Below are 18,950 nucleotides of genomic sequence, written 5' to 3' on the forward strand. Positions count from 1 at the left end.
ACAGACCTTCCATTTAACAAAGGGATTCTGCATTGACGAGGTGTCCGTTCCTCCGTGTCTCGTTGAAAGCAGACTGGAAAGGTTACCTGCTCGCAGAATAAGGTGGCAGATAGCTTCGATATCCAGCCGCGCAATTGAAAATCAAATTCATCTTTGCAGCATATTTATTGCATTGTGCTCTGGTGCACAAAAAAAAGTATCACTAAAGACAATGGCAAACGTTTCAGTTCTGCAGAGTTTCTTCCACGCTTCAGATTTTAGACTCTCATTCCTCAGAACAGTTTATCAGGAACAGGTGCAGTCAATCAGTAATCACTGCAGAGCAGTCGGAGGATAAAGCATCAGCGCAGATTGCATTTATATTCAATAAACATTTCTCCTACTCTGTAACATGCGGAGAAACTTAGATCTGCATAATTACATACTTTATTGTCAAATGGAAAAAAAATGTTAGTATTCTAATTCTAACATATACATATATATATATATATATATATATATATATATATATACACACACACACACATACATATATACACATATATTTATATATATATGCGTGTGTGTGTGTATATATATATATATATATATATATATATATATATATATATACACACACACACACATATATATATATATATATATATATATATATACACACACACACACACATATATATATATATATATATATATATATATATATATATATATATATATATATATATATATATATATATATATATATGTGTGTGTGTGTGTGTATATATATATATATATATATACACATATACACATATATATATATATATATATATATATATATATGTATATATGTATATATATATATATATATGTATATATATATATATATATATATATATATATATATATATATATATATGTATATATATATATATACATATACACACACATATATATATATATATATATATATATATATATATATATATATATATATATATATATATATATATATATATATATATATATATATATATATAATGTATAATGTATATGTGTGTGTGTATAAATACCTGCCATGGATTTAATTCTCTTGAATTTTCTCGTTTGCTTCCAGGAACGAGGGCAACCCTTTACTTCAGATTGAAGTTGAGCCTACATCAGACGTGAGTCGCTCTTTTTGATCCCTGTGGACTTTTTTGATGCTTTTAAATGTTTCGATTTGAAGGAAAGTTCTTCTGTCATGACGTCACTTTATTTTCTCACATTTCCTTCCCCGATATCGCTGTGAAATTACGGGTGAATGTGAATGGCAACAAAACACACCTCCCACCATCGCTTGTCACAGTCATTTGCGTTGTTCTCTCATTGAGCATAATTTGTCTGAGCTCTCTGAGGAGCCTCCAGGTAAAGTTATGTCAAAAGCGGCAAGAGTGAAAACAGACATCTTGATTGCTTGTCATTGTTGTCTGTAACAATGACCGATTCTGTAAAACTATGATGCAGATTGCTTGAATTTTACTTCAGCCAGCATCTTTGAATAGGTCATTTTTGACTCTTTTGCCACATTATATTTGAAATGAAACCAGAGTAAAGCAGCCAGTTTTCCCCTCAGGTTGTCTTCTCTTCTCATAATTCTGTTTTATTTAGTAACAAAATGAACAGTTTCACTATTCCAAGCATACATACTAAAGAACAATAGGATGTTATTTTATTATTATTATTATTATATGAAGCTCTGTTATATAAGATATTGTGCTGCCTTGCAACTATAGAAATGATGCCACAAACTAAAAGCTACAAATGCAACATTGTTCCAGTGTTTTATGACTTCTGTGTTGTATGTTAGAGTATTTTCAACCATCATACTAATGAATCTGCAAATCACTGAAATGCAGGTTTACAGCTTCTGACCAAACAAACGATTGTAACTTGTCCACAGAATGAAGACGGCAATGATGAGGACTCTGGTGATGAGTTTGAGGAGATGAACTTGTCCCTCCTGTCTGCTCGCAACTTCCCACGCAAGGCCAGCCAGACGAGCATCTTCCTGCAGGAGTGGGACATCCCCTTTGAGCAGCTAGAAATCGGAGAGATGATTGGCAAAGGTCGCTTTGGTAAAGTTTACCACGGTCGTTGGCATGGGGAAGTCGCCATCCGCCTCATCGACATCGAGCGCGACAACGAAGATCAACTGAAGGCTTTCAAGCGTGAGGTGATGGCCTACCGCAACACTCGCCATGAGAATGTGGTGCTCTTTATGGGAGCGTGTATGAGCCCGCCACATCTGGCCATCATCACCAGGTAAGGAGGAAGATTTCAAAGAATATGTTGGACAAAAAAAAAAAAAATCTAGACTGTCAGATTTCTGTATTGTGGTACAGCTGAATTTTGTTAAACATACCTTGCTGGACATTAATGCAATGACTGTTTTGAACATGCACCTTGGCTGATTCATCTAAGAAACATACAAGGACATTGGAGGAAGAAAGGAAGACGAAGAGAGAATTTGACAAAGCAAGAGATGAGACAAGACTCCAGATCAGTGACTTTTGCTGGCTGGATGGAGCTCAAGAACTCATGTAGGATGCAAAAAGGGATGCCAGATTAGCCAATGTTAGGAGATTAGGAGGTGCCTTAGTGAAACTATCTACCAATGTTCTATAGGGCTTCTTTAAATGATTCAGTGCCGTCTGATTTAAATCGTTGGACTTTAAAGTTGCACATGAAACCATTATTACTGTCTTAACAGTTTTCATGTATGGTAATTATTTTCTAAGCACTCCCTTTTTCTTGACAGCTGAAGTGATGGTAGCAACCATTAACTGTCTCAGTATGAGACATATTCTGGCATTGGTGTGGTGCTCTGCTTCGCTGCTGGCTGCACAGTGGCGGTGCATCAGTCTGCGCGGTTCCTCGGCTTCAGTGCCATAATTGTCTTGATTAAGGCGCCGCTGCACCTGTGAAGCATGGAGAAAAGGGGAAACTTCATCATACCAATGACTCACCATGAATGCAACTCAGCTACCATTATTTTAGTCAAATAAACCTTCATCACACTACTGGTCAGAAGTTTGGGAACATTTTTGCTATTGAAAAACTTATGGCCAGAAGTGTATGTAGTGCTGTTTGCAGGTATGAGCATATCACAAACAAATTATGGTTAAAAAAAAAAAAAAAAAGCAAAAACGAATATTTGACCCTCTCAAAAACAAATTAATATAAAAATTACAGTGCAATTCAAAATATCTTTTTATTAAATGCATATTTAAGCAGGTTATAGATGCATTTTGTGGAAAATAAATCAAATGTGTTGGAATTAATTTAAGTATATCATAAATCTGAATAGATAAATTGATTTTTACTGATACGTTTACATTGACTGAGTCAATGTTTGCCCAACCTGTACTCTAAACAAAATAATTACACTCCTAAAAATGATATAACAATCATGCATTAACATTGCAGGTATAGATTTCAAGAAGGAAAGTCAATCTTGTAATAATATAGTGTTTATATTTGTGATTTATTGTAAGTGAAGCCTATTTTGGCTTGAAAGTGTCAACTATTATATTATGCACTATAAAAAAAAAAAAAGAGAATGAAAATGATCAGAAGTGTCTTGTTGACTGCATATTTACTGAAAGCGGAAGTTTGCCTGCGTCTCTACTCTCCCTGCGGTTTGGCAGCTCTCACGGCTTCACAGTCCCTATCTGTCGGTACTTCTTTCATATAAGCTGCAGATCTGCTCCTCTGTGGAGTGCCTGACAGCGAAACACGCAGACGTTATGATTAGAACAGGCTGCGACTGTTGCTGAGTAGATGAACCACCCACACCTCGCAGCAGCAGTGCATTTGTCTTGACAGTCTGACAGCAGATAATGAAAATGTAACACGAGTGAACTTAAATGAATTCCTTCACGTAGTTAACACCTTTAATTATTTCATGGATTAGAGTATGCATTTTTTTGCGGTATGGAGAGACAGGGCTGCGTTCTTGCTCAAGAACATCACAAGGAATACTCGCACTTAATTAATTAGCCAAGCTAATTATGTTCAAAAAGAAAATGTTTGGATATTTGCCCCCCCTCCCCCTTTGCTGCTGCTATCTACACAGACTAAGCAGAAAATACCAAAAAAAAAAACAAAAAAACAAAGCCTTGTGAAGAACAATTATTAACCTTTTGATTTCTTTGTAAAACTGAATAGAGGATCAGAATGTGTTCTTTCTGCAGGAAAACAAAGTTTTGTCTTCATTTCCATCCCCTTCGCTGTGTTGTAGGTTTTTAATCACCAGTCGTGCAGCTCCATGATTTCAGCTGATGCCCGATGAAACTGCTGTGCGAGCAGGGGGTCTGGCAGATGAGCTGGCTCCTGCTCAGAAATCCTCATGCCGATCACAGCAAATAATAACAAATGTCAGTGCAACAGGTGGCTTTTTGTCCACAAATAATGCGCCTTACATATCATGTTGATTTAAAAAAAAAAAAAAAAGAAATATCTTTAAAAATAATGTCTTGTTTTTGCAGGCGAAACCACAGCATGACACATCTGTATAATCCAATCACTACAAAGTCTATTGGTTTATTAATGATGTTGCCATCACGTTGTTTCTTCTGCATTTCCTTTCTGACTGACCGACGATTAAGTTTCGCACATTTTAAAGCATTTGACGTCATCTGTGATGTTGTTGCTGGGTTTTTATCTACGTATATGGCATAATTACTTCATTTCAAAGCATAGAGGTGACTTTCAGCATGCTGGGATGGCCTCATTAGCTTTTCATCATCTTGTCATGGATGTAGCTGTTGCTAGAAGACATGCGGGCTGCACCTCAGTGTTCACAGAAAAGGACAAAGGAAAGGAGCTTCTAAAATGTGTCTGCTGTCAGCTTGTTGCTCCGAATGAATATGCATGAACTGTTGGCCTCAGGTTCTCTGCTGGTCACCTGTGGGGCGCAGTCGGGGTTGAGGGTTTAAAGTGTGACACAGTGGGAGGTTGTGGGGCTGTCTTTTTAAAAAGCAGTTGTGATGCCACCCCTGCAGAAATATGACACCTAACTGAAATGCCGTGATGAGGAAAGGATTGTTTATCAATACTGAAGATTGCAGTAAAATGAAGGAAAGGGTGGATGAAGTTCGATTTAGACTCAGAGAAATGAAACTGCTTTTAAATCCTGATTTTAACTTGTAATCCTCCGATCTTCCCTCTCCCCGTCTGTCAGTTTGTGTAAAGGCAGGACACTTTATTCCGTGGTGCGGGATGCCAAGGTTGTCCTGGATGTTAACAAGACGCGACAGATCGCACAAGAGATGGTCAAGGTAAAATAACTCGGCAGTGATTCTCTAGAACACTTGAGCAGTGCACATCATGTTACAGGACAGCCACATTTCTTCCCCCTCTCTGTGCTCAGGGGATGGGCTACCTCCACGCTAAGGGGATTTTACACAAAGACATGAAGTCCAAAAATGTGTTTTACGACAATGGCAAAGTCGTCATCACTGACTTTGGACTCTTCACCATATCTGGGGTTCTGCAGGCTGGCAGGTAATTATTTTCAATACACATCAGAGACACGAGCAGGAGTTTGCCTTGCAGACAGACTCCCAACGTTGTATTAACAGTACTGACACATTCAGTTTGCTGCTGTCACAACAAAACGGTCCATGGATGCACTATAAAACACATTTACACAATGCCAATCTACAGGCTTCCCTTATACCCACTTTATTATTATATTCTTTTGAAAATGCTCCATTCATATTAGATTTACAACTTTAAGAGGCAGCATGTGTTTCTTTAATCCTATCAGCTCAGGCTCATATCTGCTCTTATCAGCTGTTGTTTCTGGCCCCTAACGTCCCTGAATTTTCCCAGAATTTGGACAATGAAATGAAGGCATAATTAATTAACTCTCTAATACTATAATATTTTACCAAATAACCTGAGATCGACAATGAAAACAAGCTTTTGTTTTGCCAATTAAGAAATAAAAACACTTAACTATAGTATGGAAATGCTAATTGTTACCTTTATAATGAAGTATATGAGGTAACTGACGAATGCTTGGCTGCATTAACAATGATGAAGATTACAGCTGTATTTTGCAAGACTACCAGATATGTTATTAGCTGTAAACAATAAAAAACAATACAGAATACATATAATATATAAAGAACATATAGTATAAAGAATTTTATACTATATGTGGGGTGTGGAAATATTGTGATTATACAGCATCTGATTGACTTGGAGCTACTGAGCCTCCAACTCAGTCTGTTGGTTTCCTTATAGGCTATTATGAATTGGCTTTCATTATGTTTTTTTTTTTCCTGTCTGTAAAGTGTCTTGAGATGGCATTTCCATGATTTGACACTATGTAAATAAAGTTGAATTGAACTGAAAGCAAGCTGTAGCAGTGGTTTAGGACACAAACACACACACACACACACACACACACACACAGGGTAAAGCAGGACTCCATGTATGAAAAGCCAACATGGAAGTCAAAAGGAAGGCAAGGCTAATGATTTTTTAAAAAAAGCTTCACAGACTTTTGTAGAATAATTTTCTATAGATGGTGGAAGTCAAAGTGGAGCAGTTTGGAAAAGCAGTAGGTAAGATTATCTCCAGCTGATAAACCTAAAGCTCAGACAGAAGAAGAAAACCTCACATGCAGAAAACTTGGTTGAGGTTCTATCACACTGTGCAGAATGATTTGCTGCTTCAGGTACTGGAAGCAGTAAATGAACTCTGTCAAAGGAAATATGAAATTTGAAGACTTTTTAAAGGCTTTTTTTCAGAATAAAAAAGATTTACATTAAAACAATGAATTTAAAGAGAAAGTTTGGGGTCTTGTAGCAGCAATAGAAATTGAACCGTCCATCTTGACAGCATAAAATAATGTTTGAAACAGAGTTGACACGCTGCTTTAAACCAGCAAAGAATGATTTCTCACCTAATTTATAGTGAAGTCCTTTGAGGATGAATTGAAAGCTAACATTACAAAATGATATAAAAGGGCTTGAACACTCAGCAGTGTCAGTGGCGCCAACAACCAGCAGACAGGTGCCACTGGAACGCTTTAGAAGCTGTCATTGCTGCCTGAAAAATCAGTAACTAAATATTAGCAAAGCAGGCAAATAATTTTATTCTTCGTATTGGGAATTATGTGGCATTTATTAATGTCTGATTTGGGATTTGAAAGGTCTTTGTAAACACAGCAGTAAAAGCGGCACAGAAGCTGTCTGAAGACAAGAACTCGTGCATGCACAGCAGCATGATGGAAGTGAAAAGAAATATCCCAGTTCCCATTAAGCAAATGTCAAGCAAGATGTTTACAGTATTTTATGCATAGGTTCTCTGAACCTTCGGACTTCATTTATCATATGTATTTTGGCATTATTTACAAGCAAAACCCATATAATCTCCGCTTTGTTGTGGATTGCATGATGCAAATCAGCTGGTTGCTAATCACCTGTGGGCTGAGGAAGGAAAAAGGCTGGAACAAAACCATTTTTTTTATTGTTGCTGTGTATTTATTTCTGGCTGTTTTGGTTTTAATGTTGGGGTTTTGGCACACTATCAAAATTTTTTGAGGATTTTTTTTAGGTGAACATGTATTTTTTTTTTCTTTTTTTTTTCTTTTTGTTAAATAACAAACAATTAAGTGAAAAATCAAGGATGACATGTAATTTGAAAACTCTGGCAGTGTAAGCTGACAGCGGGATGGCCGCCAAGAAGGAAACAATTCCTTTTAGCTGCATTTATAAAGTGTTTTCAGTCTTTATTTGGAGATCAGATGTAAAATGATCACTTGAAATGTGAACAGAGTTAAACCACGAAAGATAAAAATGACTGTGTGTGGATCCCTTCTTTGCTACTTTAATCCTTAGAGTGTTTTCTATGAATTGTTAAAACTTCTCGAGGCCTGGAGTTGCCTTTTGAATGTCTCCCTGCTGCAACACAACTGATTCAAATAAAATAGATCTCCACCAGCATGTTGTCAAGTCCTGCACAAGTCTGTTAGTGATCCATTCATATGAAATGGGATGGGTTTCTGCAGGGAGAGATCCGATACTTGCTGGACATTGGTCTCAAAGTTGGTGATTTCAGCCCCAAACACTAATGGTATTGTCCAGGGTGTCTAAGTCCACTCCTCTAAAACCACTACCCTGGGTTTTTTAATTTGTGGCCCCTTCTCCAAAACCCTTAAATATATTTCCCAAATTTCCCGATCCACATGTCATTGAGCTCTGCAGAGGATTGGTAAAGAGTCTTGGGGTGTGTTGGAAAAGGGATGCACCTAAAAGCTGCAAGATAGTAGCTCTCAAGGATTGGTCTTGGTGTCGACTCTTCCGCTTCAGTCATCCCAAAACTTATCAATATCATCTTATTTCCCTTAAAAATTTTAAGCAAGGATTCCAAATTCCTTTGCAAATCCTGGTATTCAGGGAAAACATTTGTTCAATGACACCAGCATTATTTCAATGTGTTACATGATTTGCATTGATGGTAAACACTAAGATGGCTGCTTAGATGCTACTGGGTTCCAGTTATCTTAAATTTAACATTACAGACATATTAAAATAAAACACTAATGTAGTTTAACTTTGCTCCTTTTTGTGTGTTTTGTTCTTTTTTTAAGAGCCTTTAAGACAAGTGATAAGCAAGACTTCATAACAGCAATTCACATGGTGTCCAAAAAGACTCAATGAACAAAAACGAAGAAATATTGCATCCATTATGACATTAGCTGTTAAAAAAAAAGCCAAAATAAACTTAATTTGGCTCATTTAATTCAGGGAAAACTTAACAATATTTTTGCTGTGGGGGACAAATGAGCACTTCTCCAGCTTAAACATACCTTTTGATTTCTGTTTGTGTAAAACGTTAAAGCACCATACAGCATCTTCTATTACTTTACTAGCGTAATATTTCTATCATCAGGTTAAGATTTATGTTAATTAACCTTGTTGCTCTTACAGAAGTTAGTTGCATTTATCATGTAACACAATAAAGTTATTATGTTGAATTACAGCACCACATTTTGCAGTTCTGATTAGCATAATTTCCCAAATTTATGACACTTCAATTTAAAAACATCCTAAATGATAAAAGAATTTTCCACATCTCAGCCTGATCTGAAATTTCTGACCCATGAGACCAAGTTGTGTGTCTTTTCATTCTAATTTCAGAAAATGACAGCAGCACAGATGGAGTGGGATGACGGCATGCCTTTTTTTTTTTCTCCTTACATTGTTGCGTTACGATTCACTGAGCTTTCATGCCCAGTCGGAAACGCCTCAAACCTCATTGTCAACAGTTTTACACAGATTGTGATGCAGGCTTTATTAAACCCAATGGAGAGTTGCAACAAACTTGTAAAACTGTCATTAAGATGCAGCCAAGTTAATGAATACATAAACACGGTATCATAGTTAAACGCAAATGAAACGGATGATGTTGCAGAAATTAGTTCCAAATGACAACAACAGGCCGGCGATGCAAACACAAAGCGGAAACACGGTAATTGAAAGGCATCACATGCTCGTGGCGAATGCACTTATTGACAGTGCGTTGTAATGAAAGCACATCAGCGTAATGACTTGCTAACTTCCTACAGTAGGTCAATGCATGCACCGTGACGTGTCTCCGTCTCCACATCTCCTCTCTTTGCAGCCGAAGAGAAGACAAACTGAGGATCCCCAACGGTTGGCTGTGTCACCTGGCGCCAGAAATCATCCAGCAGCTCTCTCCGGACACCGAGGAGGACAAGCTCCCTTTCTCCAAACAGTCAGACGTCTTTGCTTTCGGGTGAGTGTCCTCTAACCAGATGTCCTCCTGTTTGTTTGTCCAGACACTATCAGAGCCTGGATATATATAGACACCAAATATGTACATAACTTCAAACGCTACTAGTTTATTTAAAGAAGAATTCTACTCAATAAAAAGACAAAGACAATGTAATTTCATATATTAGATCATGACTTTAAGTTAAAACCATTTAAATATGATTAAGCAGGATTAATTACTCTAAAATATATTTGTTTACAAATGTTGATTTTAATCTGCTGTAGACTCAGCCTGGTCCTTTAGCCATGACTTAATGACTCATGTGCTTTTGTAATAGAGGAAATGATGGAAGTATGGCTGGAAAAGGGGGACCTTAAGACTTCTGAGAAGCATTATTATCCATTTTGGGTAACATTATTTGAACAACTTATCGCATTCAAGATTACTGGTTTTAAGAAGTAATTAGTTACACTTCTAAGTCAGCGTCTGAGTCTGAGATCACTAACTTGTTGTAGTACGTTTGTGTCATCGAAACACCCATTTGTTTTGATATCAGAGTATAGATTAGATTCCTTTTGATTCTACGTCACGCAGTCTGCTCTATAGTCTGTAATGTGCAACTCTAAATGCTGTTAATGAAAATAGCTGACACAGTTCAGAGTTTTATTATGTTTACAGATTAAAATTTAAACTTAAGTTGTTGAGTTTGATGCTGATAGCATCACAAATTATCAGAATTTTGTTCATCTTATGAAAAGAGGGAGACCATAGTTGTTGGAACAGTGTCCTCCACCACATGTCCTACAATAATTTATCTCCTTTAGAGTTGCAGCTTTCGGCAAGCTGAACGCTAACTCTTGTTTTGAAGCCATATTATCTTTATCTTCAGTGTTGTGGACTGTGGATTACAATTTCATGGTGCTTCTTTATGATTTGTAGTACAGTTCTTTCCAACTGGCGGTGACACTTATCACCACGGCACAATTTCATCATGAAATTGTTCTCGTGCTTTATATCTTCAAAATCAAAATAATGTGTGCACTTCCACGACCTAACCACTTCCCTCGCTTGTGTTCAGGACTGGCTTCCTGCTGGTAACTGCAACAGGAAATGAGAATGTGATTATGTTTGTATGAAGAGGTAGATTTCTGCACACTAATGCTGGCATGGGATTCACAGGCAGCGCTTGCTTGGAATTCTGTGGTGAAACTAGCTGCCTCTGTAAGCGCAGTGCTCTGGGCAAGTTGAACTTTTTCATGGATAAGTAGCAAGATTCACAAAGGAAAGTAAGCAGTAATAATATTTTATAAGTCAGATAAATTGGCTTATTAATATGCCCATTAGGTGTGATGCCAGTCATCAGCATCTCCTTAGAATGACAAAGACATTCTTTGACAATGTGGGAAAACTACTTAAAATGTAAATCTTTAATTTATTTTTATGTCATAAGACATAAACATGAACAGTGACTTTTCAGTGTGGAGTTTGCATGTTCTCCCCGTGTATGCGTGGGTTCCCTCCAGGTATTCTGAATTCCTCCCATCTTTCAAAGACATGCATGTTAGGTTAACTGGAGACTCTAAATTGTCCCTGGGAGTGAGTGTGAGTGGTTGTTTGTCTCTTTGTGTTGGCCCTGCAATGGACTGGTGACCTGTCCATGGTGTACCCCGCCTCTCACCCAATGATGGCTGGGATAGGCTCCAGTTTCCCTGCAACCTTAATTGGACTAAGCGCTTAAGAAAAGGAATAAATATGACTTTTCAGTCCCATTCAGCACATTCCTGACATTGGGACTTCTGACCGGAGGGCCCAGTTTTATTTTTTTTCTGTTTCCCACTACTGGTCTCTCTTACCAGCACTGATTTATCTCTGTCCAGAGCAGCAGCTGCTCTCTGCAAGTATATAACCTCTGTCTGCTCCTTAGTAATCTAGATTTTGTTCCCTTTAACAGCTCTATAGGGGGAAACTGTACGAGGTGATTGAAGTAGATAAAGTACACACTGATAAATGATAGTTCTCTTGGGTTTGTGCAAAGGAAAAATGGAAAGATTTCCTAACTGAATTTTACTCATAAATGAAAGCTACAAGAAACTAAATTAGCTGGAAATCTTCTGTTCTTGCATAGAAGCACTTTTATGTTGAACAACCACCTGAAATGCAGTTAAAAAAAATCTCTTATCAAAGAAAATAAGGGGTGTTTTGCTTTTGTCTTCCCAAATCATCCCAATGATTCCAGTTTTTACACACAGATTACTTCTATTTTGTCAAAAAGAACTCTTTTAGACCTAAATGTCGTATCTCCTCCTCTGAAGCCAAATTTCAAACTTGTCCTAAGTTGATTAAAAATTGCTATGGCTCCAGTTCTTCCTCCACTGCCATTATTCTGCTTAATTTGTGGGGGCGGATCCTGCTCTGTTGACTCCTAACACAATTGCATTTTCAGATGGTTCCCCATATGGAGGTTTCGTCACTATATTATTCTGAGGGGAAGAGGAGCGCAGCATTGCTGCACAATGTCCAGCTGCTCTGCTGGCCTTTGTATTACCTAGAGGTGACCCCCTTGGCTGTTATGCATATTCATCAACAATCAGCCGTCATTTTTTTCCCCCTTACTCCTGGCAACGAGCTATTTATATTGTACTCAAACCTGACATGCATGAGCTAAATTAAAACACAGCAAAGAGACGGCATTTGCTTTAATAAAGATCCTAACTTCTGGCTGAAATAGTTCATGACTTGAAGGCTGAATTGAAACACACATGGAAGCTGTATTTAAGCCTGAAAGCAGTAAATGTGATGGTTTACCGTTGTTGGGGTGGAAGATATGCCTTGTGGTGTTTGATCTGAACTCCATGTGAACCATCTTAGAAGTCTTTTTTTTTAAGACGGTGATGACCAGAGTACATCGCACTGATCCACTCTGCTCCTGTGTCTTCACAGCACCATCTGGTACGAGTTACACGCACGTGAGTGGCCTTACAAGAGTCAGCCAGCAGAGGTGATCATATGGCAGATTGGCAGTGGGATGAAGCCCAACCTCGCCCAAACCGGCATGGGGAAAGAGATATCAGTAAGGCCTTTTTTCTTCTTATAAATCTCTCTGTCACATCAAACTGTTGGGTGATTTCAAGTTAAAGTAGTTAAAGCTGTCAGTTTGTTCTTTATTAACTTTGGTCCCACACACACTTGAAAACTAAATATTTGCTTTGCATGATAAAAACAATGGCACCCTCCAGCTGAGTTAAAAGAAGTGCTCCAAAATTGTATATTAAAATGAACACAGGGAACAGAAGTTTTTGACAAATACTCATCGGTGAAATTTCAGGCGAAAAACTTTTTAAAGGTCATAATTAGAAACCACCATTATTTAATTTAGCATACATGCACTTCAGCAACCCTGATGATTAAAAAATGTCTGGAGAAGTAGTTTTACTGGGCAGAATTTAATTAAAGATAGATGAGAGTAAGACAAAGTTCTACTCAAAGCTCTGGAGTTGATTGCATTTATGCAGCTGTAGCAAAAAAAAAAAAAAAAAAAAAAAAAAAAAGAATTCATTTTCAATTAAGCAACAGAAATGGGATGGTTAAGGTGTTTTTGTTTTTTTTGTTTTTTTTTGTTTTGTTTTTTGTTTTGTTTTTTTTTAATTGCAAAGGGTGTCAGGTGAGGATCTAAGAATATGGCCTTGCTCAAAAGTAGGGGTCATTAACTCAGGTTCCTTACAGCACCATCCTGCAGATTTTAGTGTTTCCCTGGTACAACACACCTGATTCAAATCAAAATGTTATTTAACAACTTGTTGTCATTTTCTGCACCTGCCTGTTAATGAGCCACTGATTTGGGTCAGGTGTGTTGTGTTGTGTGTTTTGTGTGTGTGTATGTGTGTGTGTGTGTGTGTGTGTGGGTGTGTGTGTGGGTGTGTGTATGGGTGGGGAAGCACTTAAACCTGCAGGATGGTTGCTCCCGAGGACCGGAGCTGATGACCCCTTCTGTAAAGAATAACTGTCACAGGCCTGGGTGTGTTTGGTCATGTTTCCCTTCACCTTGCGAAATGTCTCCACCATGATCCCTTGTTGATTCAGCAAATCGTCTGCAGAACAAGTCTGACAAAGTCTGGTCCTCAAGATCTGCTATGCTGCAACTTTTAGTACAACTTATGTCCAGCACACCTGAATATCATGGTGGAATTCCTTTAACCAAACGTCATGCAGCGCTGCAGAGGCAAAACGAGACGTTCATTAGAATTGTGTTAGAATATGCTTGCATTTAGATGTGTTACCATGGTGACCGACATATCATTCACAAGAATGATGTGTTTTTTTTTTTTTAATTGACATTTAGTGTTAAAAATGATTCTTTTCTCGTGATTGCCAAATAGTGTTGATGCTGAAACTCAGCTGAGAGAAGTGTTACCATGTTATCACCTGAAAGTAAACCAGAAGAGGAAAAAATGGATGGTTGAAAATATAGCAAATAGTAGCTCCTGCCCCACCACTTATGGAGTAATATGTTGAGGTGTATTAAAGAAAACTGTTAATGATGATATTTGCTTCAAGATGGAAATGCTTAAAACTTTATTTAAAGAAGTAAGAAACATCCTATTCATTTACTTCTGATGTGCAATACTTTCTAAATATCCCCCCCACATCTGATTTCCTCCCTCCTGAGCCTCCATTTCAGGATAACACTGAAAACATGTATCTTGCAATAAATAAATATTTAAGAAAAGTATGTTCCTGCTTTTATGCAGAAATGCAGCATGTGACAACCTGGTTTCTGTGTTTTTTTTTTCCCAGGACATTTTACTCCTGTGCTGGGCATTCAAGCAGGAAGAGAGGCCCACCTTTTCCAAGCTGGTAGATTTACTGGAAAAATTGCCAAAAAGGAACCGCCGGCTTTCCCACCCAGGGCACTTCTGGAAGTCAGCTGAGTATGTCAAATGAGTTAGGGATATAAAACAGTCAACAAGTCTAAAACGCAGCTGTCACAACCCCACATAAATCTCCCACCTTGTTAAAGAATGCACTGAATCCCAAAGCCAGCCCACTGATGAAAACTGCCGTGGTGTGTGTACTTTCATGGAATGTTGGCATGTGTGATTATGATAAGTTGACTGTCCAGTTTCTCAAAGCAGTCGGGACTCGTGTTACTTTTTAATTTGATTTTAATCATACTGGATGTCTTTCCTCTTATCTTTTTTTGACTTGTTCCCTTCATTATGTTTGATATGTTTCTTGGATGTATTTTGCTTGTAACTAATCACGTCATCTTGGAAAAAAAAAATACAAGTACAAATGTAGATTTTTTTTCTCCATGTCTTCTTTTCTTTTAGTTTTATTTTATGAAACGAATGTACCTGTTGTACATTACATGTTGTATATTTGCCATGACATTGTCTTACCATTTTGTCTGTCAACTTTGTGGATCATGTTGTCATTGTTACCTCATGGCCTCTCATGTGTGGATGTCCTGATACGTGTTTGACTTAAAATGTCCTGTTTTGTTATTTTTTTCACCACACCATTTGAATGTGAAGAAACCAGCATCCCATTTTGTGTGGGGATACCATGGCCCAGTTCTTTGATGGGAGACTGTTCTCTGATTAGCCTGTGCTTTGAAAATTTGCCTGATGGTGGATATTTGAACAATTGCTGCCTTTGAGCAGTCGGACCAGGACTCCCTCACTCAACACTGTTCTGTGAAGTCACTGACACCTGAAATGTATCTCAGTTATTGCAGAAATTACCTGTCAGATATGCTATCACTGAGCCCATTCCCCCAGAACGATATTATGTTACTTCATCTAGGTAATGATAGTTGCATTATGGCATCGGATAGAGATAAAGATAAAGAACTACAGTGTAGTCAGTACAACACCAATTAATTTCATTCCATCAATATGGGAAGTTTGCAGATCCCGATCACAAAATGTTGCAAATTACACCGTTTTCTAAGTAATTTGTTAGTTTAATATCCTGAACTGATTCTTGTCCCTGAAACTGTGACTGGTGGATAATCTGAAGGGAGAAACGTGATTTTAAGGTTGCAAATATCAACTCTGAGCTTAAAATCAATGTTGTCGTCACTTTGAAGTGGACATTCTACAATACATAATACCTCATGTACATCACAAAAGATTCTACCTAGCAACATGGAGAAATTCAGTTTTCATCCCATAGAAGAGACTGTAGAAGTTAAATTTAAATGTTTAAAAAAAAAAAAAACTTCCTACAATGACAAATCAAATTAATAAAATGTTTTAATTTCATGCAAATATTATATTCAATTAAAATGTGCAGCTTTGATACAAGATGCACGATTAGACAGGAAATTATTCTAATTGCTGTAACACAGTTAACCCTGAAACCTAAAAAGCTGTGTACATGTCAAAGTCAATAATTTGCTTATTTACATTTAGAGCAACATTATGGCAGGTAAAGGTTACACATAAATGCATATTTTATTGTGTATACATTTGGATTTTCAGTGTGAGGAGGCTGAATTTGATAAAGTTGTGTTTTGCAGATAATATATTGGAGAAAAAGAAACCCTCCAGGGAATGTGAACAACACCCTTTAATGGTATTTAGTTAAAAAGTTACATGCCAAACAGGAATATATTAAATCCATGGGTGTTTCCTGTTATATAATGTGAGCAAAACACCAACAAACAGGAGATTAGACTCTGTTATGGCCAGTGGTATAACAGAAAACATAAAAAATAAAATGGACAAAAATTATAACATATTACATATTAAATAATTTTACAGAAGTTTACTTGGTTTTTCATTGAGTTTAACCCAGAACAGTGTGGCTGGATGTAGGAAAGATTTATGACAGGGTTTTCCAGGTTACCGTTCCTGTCACAACATACAAAAAATGTGAGAATATTGCCCAACGAAACCTTGAAGCTTATTAAAAGTAAATTTGTGACTATAAATATACTGAACTTTGTACTAAATCACAATTTCAAGTGTGACTAGCGAACATTTACTATAAAACAGACACATTTTACACACATTGCTAATATTTTTACATGTATTCAAATAAACTGAAAGCACCTTAAAGCGGTGGACTTATAGCAAAAGCCACTGGTTTTAATTAATTTAAGTAATAAATAACCACAATTATTGAACTATATGCAGGTTCAGTGTTGAGTTGATTTTAAATTGAAAACAAAGTGATACCTGTGATTGCTAAAGGTCATATTTGATTGTCATGATCACAGTATTTTTCCATGACTTCTTTTAAAATGTAACTTATTTACGAGTACAACATTGCTAAAGATTACTGTGGAGCACAAAATTATCTGAAGCATGCAATCATTTGTCAGTTAAAGAAACTTTTAGTATGAATTTCTGATTTTCCAGGCAAAGCAACATGAAATGAACCTAAACCTGGTTTAACTTTTAATTTAACATATCAAAAAAGGAGAGAAATATCTCAATGCTGAATCTAAACCCTGCACATTTTTTTCTTTTTTACTCCATGCTGTATATCAACCTATATTTTATATATGTATATCTTAGAGATAGAGCCAAGCTAAGTCATATCACCATGAATCATCATGAAGCTGCACCACCTGTATACTGAAGCTGTATACTGCTTTTTTTCCCTCATCAGACACGTTGGATAGATAGAGACAATCCAATCATGTGAAATAGCCATTTTCCACCTCATTATATACACATCTGCTAGTGTTGGAAAATGCATACAAACAATCTGCTGCTGTTTTTAATATTTTTTTTGGGAGTCTTTCTGTCTATTTTGGAATTGCTGGGATTCAAATATTGTAAGTGGATCATTTATATTTGTACTGTTTACAAATTTCAACTGCATGAGAAGGACTATCAGAGACTCCTGATTCTTGTTATTTTGAAAAAATCCACATATATATAATATGACATGAAATCTTCTGATAACATCTTGTCAAATCGATTTGATCTCAAATTTTACATCAGGCTTAGCAAAACTTTTCAACAGCTTTGTTTGAGAGAATGATTGTTCCAGTATATTTATAGTTCATATAAAATATCATTCTAGAATTTAAACAAAGAGTTACAACCTGTGCACATACTAGAGATGACAAAAAACCTGGCTGGACAGTAATCCAAGATATAATATTTGTGCCAAATGTACATAACAGATTTTATCGTCACTTGCCGTAACATTTATATTCCTTGTGAATTTTTCGAAATTTTCTTTTGAATGTATAAATTGTGTTGTGTTCTTTTTGTTGTTGTTGCTTTTTTTTTTCTTCCTCATTTAGATTTATTTTCTTCCATTTTCCCTCTACTTGCATTGATACTGTGTTGTTTCTTTTCCTTGATTTTGTCCTTGTATTGTAGATTATAGCGCCCCGAAAAGCTTGTATTTAATGATGCCTTATGGTACATGGCTTGGTGATGAGTAGATTATGATCATGAGCTCTTTTATTTGCACTCATCCTTTACAAAATGTATGACAATAAAAAGATGTTTTCATTTTGAATGTTTTCTCTTTCTTTTATGTCATCTTTTATCCGAATCAACCTTTTATCCATGTTTTACTTTGGTTGGAAATTTTGACACGTTTGTTGGCGGGACAATTTTTGCAGTGAGTCAGTCATTACTGCCAAAATATGTTCCACACATGGGAATTCATGAAGTTATTTTCTCTTTTTTCTGATTTTCAAGTTCTTCAAAAAGAAATATTACATTTAAAAAACAAAACATAAAGGCAAATGCTGACTGCAGTGACCAACTTTCCTTTACATGTTCTTATGTAGAGTGTAAATGTCGGTGCTTTGCCACTCTTTATAAAACAGGAAACCTGTAATGACATTAAAAGATAGATGCAAAGCAAGCCAAGCAGGCCTGTATGACACTTTTTATGTTAATGCAATTTTGTCTTTTGCATAAAAGCACTGAAATCATTACAGCAAGTTTCAAAAGAGATATTAAAGATAGATGAATTACTTGGGGAGATATAAAATAACCAAAGATTTGTCCATTGTGTACTTTAAATTAATCTGTGACTCTTTTATTATAATCTGAGAGAAGTGCAGTTTTAACCAACTTGATTAAGAATAAAACAACATTGTGAATTAAATAGTGTAGGTTTAATAATACAATTTTTTCCTCCTTAACAATTCATGCAAACTGCAAACTTATGTTAATATTTGTTGACTAACTT

At 36.5% G+C, this 18,950-nt stretch overlaps 1 protein-coding gene across 2 annotated transcripts in view; it reads left to right on the plus strand.

The window, feature by feature from the left end:
• Window positions 1-14,720, plus strand: part of ksr2 (kinase suppressor of ras 2) — a gene marked incomplete at both ends in the record, with an annotated part of 131,718 nt that extends 116,998 nt beyond the window's left edge. For both annotated transcript variants that reach the window (XM_079252066.1, XM_079252067.1), the window contains 7 exons: window positions 1,102-1,150; window positions 1,927-2,288; window positions 5,209-5,305; window positions 5,398-5,531; window positions 9,666-9,800; window positions 12,720-12,849; window positions 14,574-14,720. In XM_079252066.1, coding sequence (XP_079108192.1) covers window positions 1,102-1,150; window positions 1,927-2,288; window positions 5,209-5,305; window positions 5,398-5,531; window positions 9,666-9,800; window positions 12,720-12,849; window positions 14,574-14,720 — 1,054 coding nt within the window. The remainder of the gene's footprint in view (window positions 1-1,101; window positions 1,151-1,926; window positions 2,289-5,208; window positions 5,306-5,397; window positions 5,532-9,665; window positions 9,801-12,719; window positions 12,850-14,573) is intronic.
• Window positions 14,721-18,950: the final 4,230 nt, after the last annotated feature.

This window comes from Telmatherina bonti, assembly GCF_933228915.1.
Source record: "Telmatherina bonti genome assembly, chromosome: 13".
NCBI classification, from domain to species: domain Eukaryota; kingdom Metazoa; phylum Chordata; class Actinopteri; order Atheriniformes; family Telmatherinidae; genus Telmatherina; species Telmatherina bonti.